At 44.5% G+C, this 13,527-nt stretch overlaps 2 protein-coding genes across 4 annotated transcripts in view; one reads left to right on the top strand and one right to left on the bottom strand.

Moving 5' to 3' along the window:
* The window catches only part of LOC311132662 (stathmin-2-like), a gene marked incomplete at its 5' end in the record, with an annotated part of 10,192 nt that extends 6,262 nt beyond the window's left edge, over positions 1-3,930 (top strand). Inside the window, 4 exons of the mRNA XM_084165926.1 lie at positions 318-413; positions 614-786; positions 1,636-1,827; positions 2,073-3,930. Of these exons, the coding sequence (XP_084022052.1) occupies positions 318-413; positions 614-786; positions 1,636-1,827; positions 2,073-2,132 (521 nt within the window). The 3' untranslated portion in view covers positions 2,133-3,930. The remainder of the gene's footprint in view (positions 1-317; positions 414-613; positions 787-1,635; positions 1,828-2,072) is intronic.
* Positions 3,931-7,949: 4,019 nt separating this feature from the next.
* On the bottom strand, positions 7,950-12,056 carry LOC311132139 (hairy/enhancer-of-split related with YRPW motif protein 1-like). 3 transcript variants are annotated; one of them, XR_014613492.1, is made up of 6 exons: positions 11,848-12,056; positions 11,370-11,445; positions 11,158-11,241; positions 10,847-10,928; positions 8,986-10,460; positions 7,950-8,304 (listed from the first exon to the last, which is right to left on the bottom strand). XR_014613492.1 is itself a non-coding variant. In XM_084165359.1 (5 exons), the coding sequence occupies exons 2-5, from the start codon at positions 11,439-11,441 to the stop codon at positions 9,739-9,741; spliced, it is 960 nt and encodes a 319-aa protein (XP_084021485.1). In that variant the 5' UTR covers positions 11,442-11,459; positions 11,848-12,056; the 3' UTR covers positions 8,414-9,738. The 3 variants fall into 3 exon arrangements, 2 of the variants coding, with proteins under 2 accessions (XP_084021485.1, XP_084021484.1); XM_084165359.1 differs by lacking the exon at positions 7,950-8,304 and having other exon boundaries at positions 8,414-10,460; positions 11,370-11,459; XM_084165358.1 differs by lacking the exon at positions 7,950-8,304 and having other exon boundaries at positions 8,414-10,460.
* Between the last annotated feature and the right edge of the window lie 1,471 nt (positions 12,057-13,527).

Raw genomic sequence — 13,527 nt, 5'->3', positions numbered from 1 at the left:
CACACACACACACACACACACACACACACACACACACACACACACACACAGCCAATCCACTTCCCTTCAGTCTGCACAAACAAACAAAGCCCCACAAAATGGGGATTAGAAACCTCAAGCTGATTCCTTCACCAGACTAGACCGCCTTTGATGATCATGCGTTCTTTTCTTTTTATGGATTTGCTGAATATTTATTTTCCTAAACATCTAACGATGGCGATGCCATGTGAGATGATAATTTATGAGGAGGAGAAAGTAGATTAACGGTGTGTGCGCGTGCGCATGTGTCTGTCTGTGTTTGTGTGTGTTCCCCACAGCGTACAAAGAGAAGATGAAGGAGATGTCTGTCCTGTCTCTCCTCTGCTCCTGCCTGTACCCAGAGACACGCAAGAACCTGGTGGGAGAGTTCCAAGGTAAGAAGAAAGGTCAACTGACTTTTTAAATGTTTCAAATCACTTTCACCTTACAGTAAAGGCAACCAAGAGGCAATCTTTTTAAAAAGTGAAAGTTTGATTTGGAGTAATATTATCACTACAAAGGCAGGATTTAGAGTTTCCCTTTGTGGTTTTCCTCCGCCTGTCTCCTCCCCCCCCCCCCCCCCTTCTAGTAGCAGGCATGGAGGTGAAGCCCATCAACAAGCGTGCCTCTGGTCAGGCCTTCGAGGTGATCCTGAAGCCCCTCTCTCCGGTGTCGGACACGGCCCACTGCGTCACCTCGCCTCCCAAGAAGGATGTCTCTTTGGAGGACATCCAGAAGAAGCTGGAGGCCGCTGAGGACCGGAGGAGAGTGAGTCACCATCTAACAGTTTCCCTTAGCATAAGCCGACAACTTAATTCAATCACTGAATCACACTGAATCACGCTAGCATATTACACTTTGTCCTATCCTTCTTAGCCTATACCTTGGCTTGGCTTGGACTTTGACTGCTGTACTTACTAACTAAGCAATGATCATATTCATCAGGCAAAGGAATGACACTAAAACTAATTCTTACCCTCTCCTTCCTACCTTGGCCCCCACCTGCATTCTACTCTATTCTGTTCTATTCTATTCTGTTCTGTTCTGTTCTGTTCTGTTCTGTTCTATTCTATTCTGTTCTATTCTGTTCTGTTCTGTTCTGTTCTGTTCTATTCTGTTCTGTTCTATTCTGTTCTGTTCTGTTCTATTATATTATGTTATATTATATTATGTTATATTCTGTTCTGTTGTTCTATTCTGTTCTGTTCTATTCTGTTCTATTCTGTTCTATTCTGTTCTATTATGTTCTGCTGTGTTCTAATTTTTTCTATTCTATTCTGTTCTGTTCTATTCTGTTCTATTCTGTTCTGTTCTATTCTATTCTGTTCTGTTCTGTTCTGTTCTATTCTGTTCTGTTCTGTTCTATTCTGTTCTGTTCTATTCTGTTCTATTCTGTTCTGTTCTGTTCTATTCTGTTCTATTCTGTTCTATTCTGTTCTGTTCTGTTCTGTTCTATTCTATTCTGTTCTGTTCTGTTCTGTTCTGTTCTGTTCTGTTCTGTTCTATTCTATTCTGTTCTGTTCTGTTCTGTTCTATTCTATTCTGTTCTATTCTGTTCTATTCTATTCTGTTCTATTCTGTTCTATTTTACTTTTTTCTATTCTATCACCTCTTCAGTCCCAGGAGGCCCAGGTTCTCAGGGCCCTGGCGGAGAAGCGGGAGCACGAGAGGGACGTGGTGATGAAGGCCATGGAGGAGAACAGCAATTTCAGCAAGATGGCAGAGGAGAAGCTGACCATGAAGATGGAGCAGATCAAGGAGAACCGCCAGGCCTACCTGGCCTCCATCATGGAGCGCCTGCAGGAGAAGGTGAGAGGAGAGTTTGGTGGGAAAGATGGTAGGTGGAGACAGCAAGACTAGGGGAGTGGACAAGGGGTTGAGCAAGATAGAAGGCTTTGATATTTTTTGGTAGGGGCTGCTGGCATCATTCAAGGATGAAACACTGGCCATTGTAGTTGAACGTAAATTGACAGACTTGAACCAGAGAGTCTCAGGGCAGGGTCAGTATTGAGAGGTTTCCAACATGGCAGCATCTCTCTCTGTGTTGTCCTCAGGAGAGGCATGCCCAGGTGGTGCGCAGGAACAAAGAGCTGAGGGAAGAGCTAACAGCGTGAGCAGGCGAGGGGCGCCACCAACCATCGTACCCCCCTTCAGCCACCCTCCTGTACCCCGTACTCCTCCCTGCCCCCTCCCAAGGGACCACCCTGACACCCCCACTACTACAGCACCCCAGCGTCAGAAGACCCCCCCCCCCGACCCCCCTCCCAGAGTGAGGAGGAGGACCCACCGGCACCCCACACCAACAGCATTAGCAAATGGGGGGGAATTGCAAAAAAAATTATGAAAATGTCGCCCACTCCTCCCTATAAAAGAATGTTTTTGCTCGATTTCAAATGCTGAAAAAAGAGAAGATGAAAAACCAACCAAGTGAAAGTGGGTATTGTTGTTTTGTAAATACTTCTTTTTTTGTTATATACAGTATGATAGGACAGCAGAAGTATTGCAGTGTGCCATTTTAGCATTTTCTCTATCTATGGATGTATTGTTGTTTTTTTTGGAACAAAAATCGTTTGCAGTTTCTCTCGTACTATAAGGCTTCTGTGTTGTTGTGAATTTGCCAGCTAGCTGACGTGCGTTTGCGGTGGTTATTTTCTGACCATGTCTGTTTCTGTATCAGTCAGTGTGGGGATGATGAGAATGCAAGCTGCACATTGACTCCTGGGAGAGAGATTAGCTAGACTTCAGGAGACTACTATAGCTTTTATGAGCCGATTCTCTCCTGTCTGTCTGTCTGTCTGTCTGTCTGATCTCCCACTCTCTTACATAGAGTAGTTCATTCACACACATGCAAGCGCACATACTCTCACACCCACACACATACACACACTGACGAATTTGGCAAACATGACATGTCGTTTAAGAGGAGCTTGCTAAATTCTGTCAGTTGGGCATCGCAGAGGTCACATGACATTCTTGGTTCATACCGTGATATCACAGAGGGGTGTTATGGTCCTTCCTGGTTCCCAAGACCCCCTGGGTCATCTGTCAATCACTCTCTCAGCATGTACTGTATGTGCCGTCTTAGACGTGTAGATAATGTAATCGTGCCTAGAATGCTACAAGCTCATATATCGGCTTATAGGCCCTCTCATTTCTTTCATGTTGTGCCAGAGAGGAACCAATGCCAAATGCTACTACTGAGGTTTCACTCTCCATGGAGAATCATAGTTTGACTCTGTCACTATTGAGAATCAATCATTGTACATTCTTCTCAGAATTTAAACAGCACTTAACTGGGTAGATCAGACTATGGCACAGGAGAAGCAGGTCATAAACAGCAGAAGTAGACAACATGTAAGCCATAGGAAAACAACCAACACATAGACTTAAAATAACAGCTAGAAGATCTTGACATGACAATGGAAGACAATGGCCATCTGCAAAGGGTGCATGCAAGTATATACAGGGCAGATATGTGTGTGTGCGTGAGAGAGTGTGTATGTTTCAGTAGGGGTGGGTGGATCCTGCGTGGGTGCTTGCTGTTTCTCTAGTATAGAGCCTAATTATACGGAGCACAGCCAGGATGTTGGAGCTGTATATCCAACCGTCCATCACATACTTATGACATCACAGCATCCTGTCTGTGACATACATCACAGCGTCCTGTCTGTGACATCACAGCGTCCTGTTTGTGACATCACAGCGTTCTGTCTGTGACATCACAGCGTCCTGTCTGTGACATCATAGCGTCCTGTCTGTGACATACATCACAGAGCGTCCTGTCTGTGACATTACAGCGTCCTGTCTGTGGTGATGAATCTGGCTGTCTCTCTCTCTTCCTGTTTGTGTGTTTTCCCCCTCCACATATATCTTTGTGAGCAAGCTGTGGTAAATAAAGGTTTGGGGTTCTGTGAATGATATTGGCTTTGTTTGTCCTTATTCTTGTTTGTTGTATTGCCTTTGAATAAGACCCCAAAAAACTCAAAGGGCCTATGAAAAAAATTAGAGCATAGTCTTTGCCACATGTATATATATCTGTATTATCTTATAATGTATCTATGTTTATTTCTGTCTCTGAATTAGCTTTGAGAAATAAAACAAATATGGAAGAGGCAAAGGAGAGTAGATGATCTTCCACAGTTGTAGAATCACATATGACCAGCAGGTGGTGACAAAAGATCGCAGTTGGCAGTGCTGTAACAACTTGACCCCTTACAATGAAGTACAGCATTGCTTCGAGGGCTTACATAAGAAAACACTAGACTGTAGTGTAGACTCTTCCCCCATAGTTACTGGTGAGAATCACCTTACAAGTCTGGCAAACGAAATACAGGAAGAACTATAATGAGGATGGATGGAGACAGAGTGAGATAAAAGGGTGTGTGAGAGATAGAGGAGAATCATTTGGCAGAGCGTCGATGCAAGGCGGAGGAGGAGGATGACGGAGGCAGACTGAATGAAAGATGGATGGATAGGAGGCTGGGAGAGATGGAGGAGGATCATTTGGCAGAGCGTTGATGCAAGGCGGAGGAGGAAGAGGAGGAGGAGGAGGAGGAGGCTCTGTTTTATCATTCCTCTGACAGGCAGCCCAGCAGCAGTAACTTGAGGGAGCGTGGGAGTCAAGAACACCGGGAGGAGAGTGGGCTGTAATCATGGCTCTGGGACAAAGCAGCACTGTGCGCTTTCTCTCCTACCTCTCCCCTCTCTCCCACACTCTCTCCCTCTCGTCTCTCCCTCTCTATCTTTCCCTCTGCTCTCTCTTCCCACACTGCCTCCCACACTACCCTCTGTTTCCCCTCTCGATCTCTGTCCTCCTCTCTCCTCCCCTCCCTCTCTCCCCCTCCTCCCTCTCTTCCCACACGGTAGGGCCAGCCAGGCTGCGATTGTCCAGGATATCCCCTCGTTGTTAATCGCTTCCTGTACACTCAGAGAGGCCACAGAGAGAGACCCAGAGGCTGTGGCTGATGCCGGGCGTCGACTGTCACACAGCACAGCAGAGAACACCACAGGGACAGAGCCAGAGATAGCGACAGGAACAGGGATTATTCCCACTGGGCACACCACATAATTTCTACGTGGATAATTGGGTAATATTTGGTTGCGACGTTGATCAATGAGATTACAACCTATATTCACCTACTCAAAAACACAGCCCAAAGTTAGTTGAATTTACAATGTGTTATCACTATGCTTTCAAGCATTTACAGTGGGGAGAACAATTATTTGATACACTGCCGATTTTGCAGGTTTTCCTACTTACAAAGCATGTAGAGGTCTGTAATTTTTATCATAGGTACACTTCAACTGTGAGAGACGCAATCTAAAAATCCAGAAAATCACATTGTATGATTTTTAAGTAATTCATTTGCATTTTATTGCATGACATAAGTATTTGATACATCAGAAAAGCAGAACTTAATATTTGGTACAGAAACCTTTGTTTGCAATTACAGAGATCATACGTTTCCTGTAGGTCTTGACCAGGTTTGCACACACTGCAGCAGGGATTTTGGCCCACTCCTCCATACAGACTTTCTCCAGATCCTTCAGGTTTCGGGGCTGTCGCTGGGCAATACGGACTTTCAGCTCCCTTCTATTGGGTTCAGGTCTGGAGACTGGCTAGGCCACTCCAGGACCTTTAGATGCTTCTTACGGAGACACTCCTTAGTTGCCCTGGCTGTGTGTTTCGGGTCGTTGTCATGCTGGAAGACCCAGCCACGACCCATCTTCAATGCTCTTACTGAGGGAAGGAGGTTGTTGGCCAAGATCTCGCGATACATGGCCCCATCCATCCTCCCCTCAATACGGTGCAGTCGTCCTGTCCCCTTTGCAGAAAAGCATCCCCAAAGAATGATGTTTCCACCTCCATGCTTCACGGTTGGGATGGTGTTCTTGGGGTTGTACTCATCCTTCTTCTTCCTCCAAACACGGCGAGTGGAGTTTAGACCAAAAAGCTATATTTTTGTCTCATCAGACCACATGACCTTCTCCCATTCCTCCTCTGGATCATCCAGATGGTCATTGGCAAACTTCAGACGGGCCTGGACATGCGCTGGCTTGAGCAGGGGGACCTTGCGTGAGCTGCAGGATTTTAATCCATGACGGCGTAGTGTGTTACTAATGGTTTTCTTTGAGACTGTGGTCCCAGCTCTCTTCAGGTCATTGACCAGGTCCTGCCGTGTAGTTCTGGGCTGATCCCTCACCTTCCTCATGATCATTGATGCCCCACGAGGTGAGATCTTGCATGGAGCCCCAGACCAAGGGTGATTGACCGTCATCTTGAACTTCTTCCATTTTCTAATAATTGCACCAACAGTTGTTGCCTTCTCACCAAGCTGCTTGCCTATTGTCCTGTTGCCCATCCCAGCCTTGGGCAGGTCTACAATTTGATCCATGATGTCCTTACACAGCTCTCTGGTCTTGGCCATTGTGGAGAGGTTGGAGTCTGTTTGATTGAGTGTGTGGACAGGTGTCTTTTATACAGGTAACGAGTTCAAACAGGTGCAGTTAATACAGGTAATGAGTGGAGAACAGGAGGGCTTCTTAAAGAAAAACTAACAGGTCTGTGAGAGCCGGAATTCTTACTGGTTGGTAGGTGATCAAATACTTATGTCATGCAATAAAATACAAATTAATTACTTAAAAATCATACAATGTGATTTTCTGGATTTTTGTTTTAGATTCCGTCTCTCACAGTTGAAGTGTACCTATGATAAAAATTACAGACCTCTACATGCTCTGTAAGTAGGCAAACCTGCAAAATCGGCACTGTATCAAATACTTGTTCTCCCCACTGTAAAAGCACAACCAAATTCCAATGGAAAAACAATGTCGGATTTTTGGTTTAGTTGTCACCCAAATGTCTATCACTGAACTTTCAACCATTAAAAAGCACAGCAAAGTTCAAATGGGAATACAATGTCAGATATTTTGTTTATTTATACAACTTATTAATCTGTTATCACTGTGATTCATTTAATAACAGAGCCAAATATGAACATTTAAAGGAGATGTATCTACTGCTTGGATAGTTCCATCTGAGCCACTGACTTAATCCCATTCTTTAACTTTTATTTTTGGTTGAGTTGGAGACGTGAATCCAACATATAATTTGTTAACTTGTCGCCAAGTTATTAGGCTATTTCTTGTATTTTAAAAGTGATATTGAATTGTGTTTGGTTGTCAACGCAACCAAATATCAACATTTGAAAGAAATGTATCTTCTGCTTGGATAGTTCCATCTGTGCCACTGACTTAGTCTGGCTTTAATTCCAGTTTGTCCACAAATTAATAATGATATATGTTGTATTAACGTCTCCATTTTAACCAAAAATCTAACTAAAAGATCAGGACTAAATCAAATCAAACTTTAAGTGCTCTTTAAATAAAGTTTGATTTGATTTAGTCCTATTCCTTAACTTTGATTTTTGGTTGAGATGGAGGTGTGAATTCAGCATATTAATTATTAAATTGTAGACAAAATTGAATTAAAGCCTGACTAAATCAGTGGCACAGATGGAACTATCCAAGCAGAAGATAAATTATCTTTGGCTGTCAACCAAAGATAATTAAATATTACTTTTGTAATAAAGTAAATAGCCTAAAGTTAAGTTACATTAAAGGTAATATAACATTCAACCTTAAAATGAGTAACACATCCATGGTCACATGTTGAGGTTACTGTAATTATACATGTCGTCTTATGTAATCATATAAAGTGTGCATGTTCATGATAGCATGCACAGGTCATCGCAGGTCTGTGGAGATCTTCTCTATTGCTGTAATCATCTGTGCAGAAACTCGAACGGCATTGATCACTTGCACCGTGTCATTTTAATGTAATCTCAAAATGTGACCTTAATATATAGTCTATATACTGTATCTCTGAGCAAAGATGTGTTTGAGGGATTGTTCCTATAGACGTCTATGTTGAAGATGATATCATATGATTTTATTAATTAATTCACAATAAAATATATTTTCATGGAGAAGAGTGTCGAGCCTCCAACACTTTTTATGGATCATATGATATCATAGAATGTAAAAAGTGTAAAGAATGTACGTTGCAATTATCAGACCCACTAATAGTTCTTCAAAAAAGCAGAGTAAAAAAAACACAAAAACATATATTCCAATTGGTTCCATATTGTCTCAATAGCTGCCTGGACAGCTGGACATGACAGTATGTTGTTTCATGTTTTTAGCTGCCATCTGCTGACAATCTGAATTACAGGGGCTTGTGACATCTGTAGACGTTACACCAAAGGACATTGCGTCTATGTTGTCCTCACCCTTGACTGGTGACTGTAAATACATTACTTCCCAGAGATTTCACTGCGATAGGAACTGGATGCACATCAAAACAATGGAAGACAAGAGGGTTCCGGACAAATTAATATTTAGACTTTTTAATTCAGATTGTTCATGTTTGTTTCCAACATTAACAGTCAAACAAAAACCTGGTTTCAGTTATTCCAGTCCATAAAATGCCATAAAAAGGCACGATCTCCACCTCTGTCTCTTTCTCTCAGTGGTTAGGGGAGACACCAGTACAGTGCCGGGCTCAACGGGAAAACAAAGGACAGTTTTGCTGATAAGTTGATGTGCAACTGATTGACTTCCTGACCCTCTGTGAAATCTTCCTCTTATAGGCTGAACACAGAAGCACAGCCCTCTAACAGATAACACACAGATAACTAAACATTTTAAAACAATCACTTTTTCACTTATTATGTAACTCTTAACTGAAACCAGCTGTTTGACTGTTAATGTTGGGAACATACGTGAACAATCTGAATGAGTTAAAAGGTCTAAATATTAATTTATCCGGAACCCTCTTGTCTTCCATTGTTTTGATGTGGGTCCTCGGTGTGAGTTCCTATCGCAGTGAAATCTCTGGGAAGTAATGTATTTACAGTCACGAGTCAAGGGTGAGGACAACATAGACGTAATGTCCTTTGGTGTGACGTCTACAGGAGGTATAAGCCCTTACATTTCAGCTTGTCAGCAGATGGAAGCTAAAAAGTGATAGCTGTACATCAGACTGTTAAACAGTCACCACTGGCCTTAGTCACTGTAACTAGCCGGCTACCACCCGGTACTCTACCCGGCTACCACCCGGTACTCCACCCTGCACCTTAGAGACTGCTGCTCTATGTACATAGTCATTGAACACTGGTCACTTTAATAATGTTTACATACGGTTTCACCCACTTTATATGTATACACTGTATTCTAGTAAAGGCTCATCCTATATAACCACTGCAGTACACACCTTTTCTATTCACATACTATCCAGACACACCATTATATACATATATATTTATATTCCGGCCTCTGACATTGCTCATTCTGATATTTCGTCATTTCTTTATTTTTCTGGATTACATATGTATTGTTTATGTTTTGTATTGTCAGGTATTACTGCGCTGTTGGAGCTAGAAACACAAGCATTTCGCTACACCCGCGATAACGTCGCCAAAATATGTGTACGTGACCAACAAACTTTGATTTGATTTTAAACACAATTTCTAAGAAAATAAAAATGATTGTAATCCTATAGCTCTCCTCTATAGGATGTGAGATAGAAAAACACCATCTTGTCTTGGGCATGGAAAGGTTCAGCTCAGCTGGTGAGTTCAGTTCAGTTCATAGTGATGGTGCGCCCTCTATTCATCTCTATGGTCAGTTTAGTCAGTGTGGATGGGGGTAAAAGATAGTTCAGAAAGCCCCAATCTCCAAGCCCCAGGGCCGGTAGGGCTGCTTCCCCAGGCTGGCCTGGCTGGAGGGGTAGGCGGGGGGGCTGAGGGGGCTGGGGGACAGCAGGGGGAAGGCACTGAAGGGGAAGGGGAACGACGACAGGGTGGAGAGGGAGGACAGAGAGAGGGGAGGGGAGAGCTTGGAGGAGGTCACGGTCAGGTTCAGCCCCGGGGGGAGGGGGGCAGCGCTGGTGGGGACGCGGAGAGGGCCCCCCTGGGCTTGGCTGTGCTCGGAGAGGGGGGTGGCACCGCTAAGCCTGCTGGGAGCATGGCCATGGGGCGAGGAACGACGTTCTCTCTCGATCGGAGAGGAGGAGGAAGAGGAGGATGAAGGAGTAGAAGAGGAGGATGACGGAGGGCTGTTGGAGGTGCTGCGTGGTAACGGTAATGTCGCCCCCTGCTGGTGTTGATGGTGCTGCTGCCGGAGGAGGAGGTGGGCCAGGTGGGCAGAGGGGGGCGACCCGAAGGCCGAGCCCCAGGCCAGGTGCCCCAGCCCAGAGATGGAGACGGAGTGGGCCTCTCTCTGGGAGGCGTAGCTATTCAGGTGGGAGACCAGGCGGATCCTCAAGGGGTCAGCGCTGTCCAGCCCCTCGATGATGCTCAGGTAACGGGCCGTCTCAGCCAGACACTCCCTGAAACCCAGACCTCGGTAGTCCATGGCCAGAGCCTGGGCGTCAAGGTAACCTAGAAGGGAGAGGGAACAAGAATGGTTAATGAAGTGTTTTCAGCCAATTACACCAAACAAGTAGAGCCGGAATAGCGGATGTCTAAGGAAGTCTACTAATGACAATAAATTGGCCCCTGGGTGTGTCAAGCCAGGGAGAGAGTTCAAGTAAGCCTGTCTGACCTGTTTTGACTATTGTTATTCAACATCTAAACCGTTTATTAAAAGATTTAATGAGATGCACATACAGTAGCTTGAGTTTCCAGAACAACACAGTGAAGTGAAAGATATTATCCAAATCACTAACCTTATAGTCAATCAATATTATGGTACTTCAAAAATATGTTACAGTAATAATGAATTTATTATGGTTATTTATTCTAGTATTTAAAAAATAAAAATGTACCTTTTCCTCCAGCAGCATGAAGCATCTTCAGATGATCCACTGTCATCTGCAGAATCTCTGCTTTCTCCAGTTTAGCTGAACCCTGCAGGATTGCGGAGCAGAAGGCACATTCATTAAACAAATAAAACGGCATTGAATATCATTAAATCATTGAATATATAAACTGGAAATTATTCTTAGTTATTTTCTGAAAACTTGTGGAAACTTTATACATTTTATTTTTCTCTACGAGTTCAAAGCACGATATGGTATCCTGTCAAACATTTTGATGGGGCGTTGGTTTTATGCAAGGCGCACGGATCGTATCTTACCTGCTTCTCAAACGCGCTGGGGACCAGTCTACGCAGCTCGGTGAGGCTGTTGTTGATTCTGTCACGGCGACGTTTTTCAATGATCTGAGAGAGAGATTGGAACATTTAGTCATTGCAGAAAGAGAGAATTTAGTTGCTGTAAAAACGTGCGTATTACACACATTTATGCACGACAATTCCAATACGATATTGGGGAACTGTAGGTTACTCACTCCACGACGGCGCTTCCTCGCATTCACTTGAGTTTTTGTTGATGGAGACGTCGGCCCAAAGGGGGATCTCATGTTCCTGAAAGAAAAACACTTACAATTATTTTATTAATGTACATTCTTTTTCAGTGGTTCCCAACCTTTTTCGGTTACTGTACCACCAAATGAATTTTGCTCTGCCTGGAGTACCCCTGAAGTAACCCCCCCCCCCCATGTACATTTTACCAGTCAGCCTATGACCTCATGAGTCTTCTCAAGTACCCCCTGTGGATAGGCTTAGTACCCCTGGTTAGGAACCAATTAGATAATGCCACGAAAATGACTAAATTGCGCAATTCAGTTTCTGCTTTGCGCACAGTCTTTTCTTATAAACAATACCAAAGCAAAGGGGTAAGATCCTTGGAACATGTAGCTAGGTTCGGAACATACCACAATAACGCAGTAAAAACGCAAATTGCCCAAATATTGGACACAAACTTACCCATTTTCATCGGCACTCTCCTTCTCAACCTCAATGTTCTCGTCCAGCTCGCTGTCCGAGGAGCTAAAATCGTGATTCCTTTTCATTTTTATCCGCTGCTGTTTTTCCCTCGTTCAGAGTACAGCACAGTGTATATATAGTCCAAGTCTTTCAATTATCCGACTCTCTGTGCGTCTGTCAGGTACACCTCGAGTTCATCCGTTTGAAGGACCAAGCTTTCCCACGGTATCATCTCTACACCGCTGACACCCAGGAGGGGCGGGGCATGGTACCATAACTAGCCAATTATTAGACAGCCATGGGTTTGAGTGACAGCACAGATGCAAGCGAACTCTATGGCCTAGACACACCTCGCTCATATGAATAAGTTTGACAGGGGTCCAATAGACTTTCGGTTCGTGACTGTCACACTCTGCCCCAGTGTGTGTGTTCCCCCCCCCCGTCCGTCCGCAAGCACTGTGGCTGTCTGTCCCGGTTGTGAGGAGTGGCTGGCCGGCTGTCAGCACACGCTGGCCGTGGGAAAGTTTCTTAGCCAACGCTGATAACCAATCAGGGGCGACGGCCGTCTCCGGCGTTCGGAATGAACGGGGCAATTGGTTCGGGCGACGGGCGGTCTAGTGGCGAGCGTGTGAACCTGTAATCCAATACTAACTCATCCAAAGGAGAGCCAGTGTACAAGAGTAAACTACGAAGTCTAATCCTACCCACCATGGAGCGGAGGGAGCGACATAATGCATGGTAAAGACGCTTTCGGGACTGGAGAGGATGAGGACTGTGCCACAACAAAAGGCATAATGCAGTTAAAGGAGGCCAGCTTCTCCAGTGTGTCACCACCACACCACATCCCCTGTGGATCCCAATAATGGCCACACTCCCAAATCATTTGACAGACATTGTTGTGCATTTGTATATCCCCTCTCCTCATGTGACAATCAGATATAGCTCTTGCTGTTGAAGTGTTTTCATGTCACACACACACACACACACTCATACACACTCTCTCACACACACGCCATTCCCGTGCCACTGGTGAGAGTCCCCTGTGAGGATCTTATTGAAGAGAAGGAAGCTCAGTTTATTGACCTGGTGTAGATGAAGACAGGCAGGTCTGGAATCTCTCACTTGCAGACATATATTTGGAAAAGATTATGCGTACATGCAGCTACTTGTTGGCTCATTCAGCTATTAGACATAGAAATCAGTTGACATATGACTTAAAAAATGTGTCTGAAAAACGTAGGGTTTTATTTCCATGTTTGAAGGCTTTCTATTACACTGCAATAAGAGGGACAATGGAGGGATGGTAATATGTTCTGCTGGTCCTGGCTGTTCCTCAGAGTGACATCCTGCCACATTTCTCCACCTCCTGCCACTGTGACCTGACCACACAAAGATTATGAGAAGAGGAGGAAATGTGAGAGGATCATAGAGCAGTGTGTGACCCCTGACCCCTGTCCATATAATCTTAGTCATTATGATCTGAAAGGTCAAACTGATCCTAGATCAGCACTCCTGCTCTTATCTCTGTGAGTCACTGTTCTAACCCCAGGCATCTGTTCTAACCCCCGTCATCTGTTCTAACCCCAGGCATCTGTTCTAACCCCAGGCATCTGTTCTAACCCCAGGCATCTGTTCTAACCCCCGTCATCTGTTCTAACCCCAGGCATCTGTTCTAACCCC

This window comes from Coregonus lavaretus (assembly GCF_964263955.1).
Source record: "Coregonus lavaretus genome assembly, chromosome: 7".
Taxonomy (NCBI): domain Eukaryota; kingdom Metazoa; phylum Chordata; class Actinopteri; order Salmoniformes; family Salmonidae; genus Coregonus; species Coregonus lavaretus.
The sequence above is the reverse complement of the archived record's forward strand: the minus strand, read 5'-3'. Positions and strand labels throughout refer to the sequence as shown.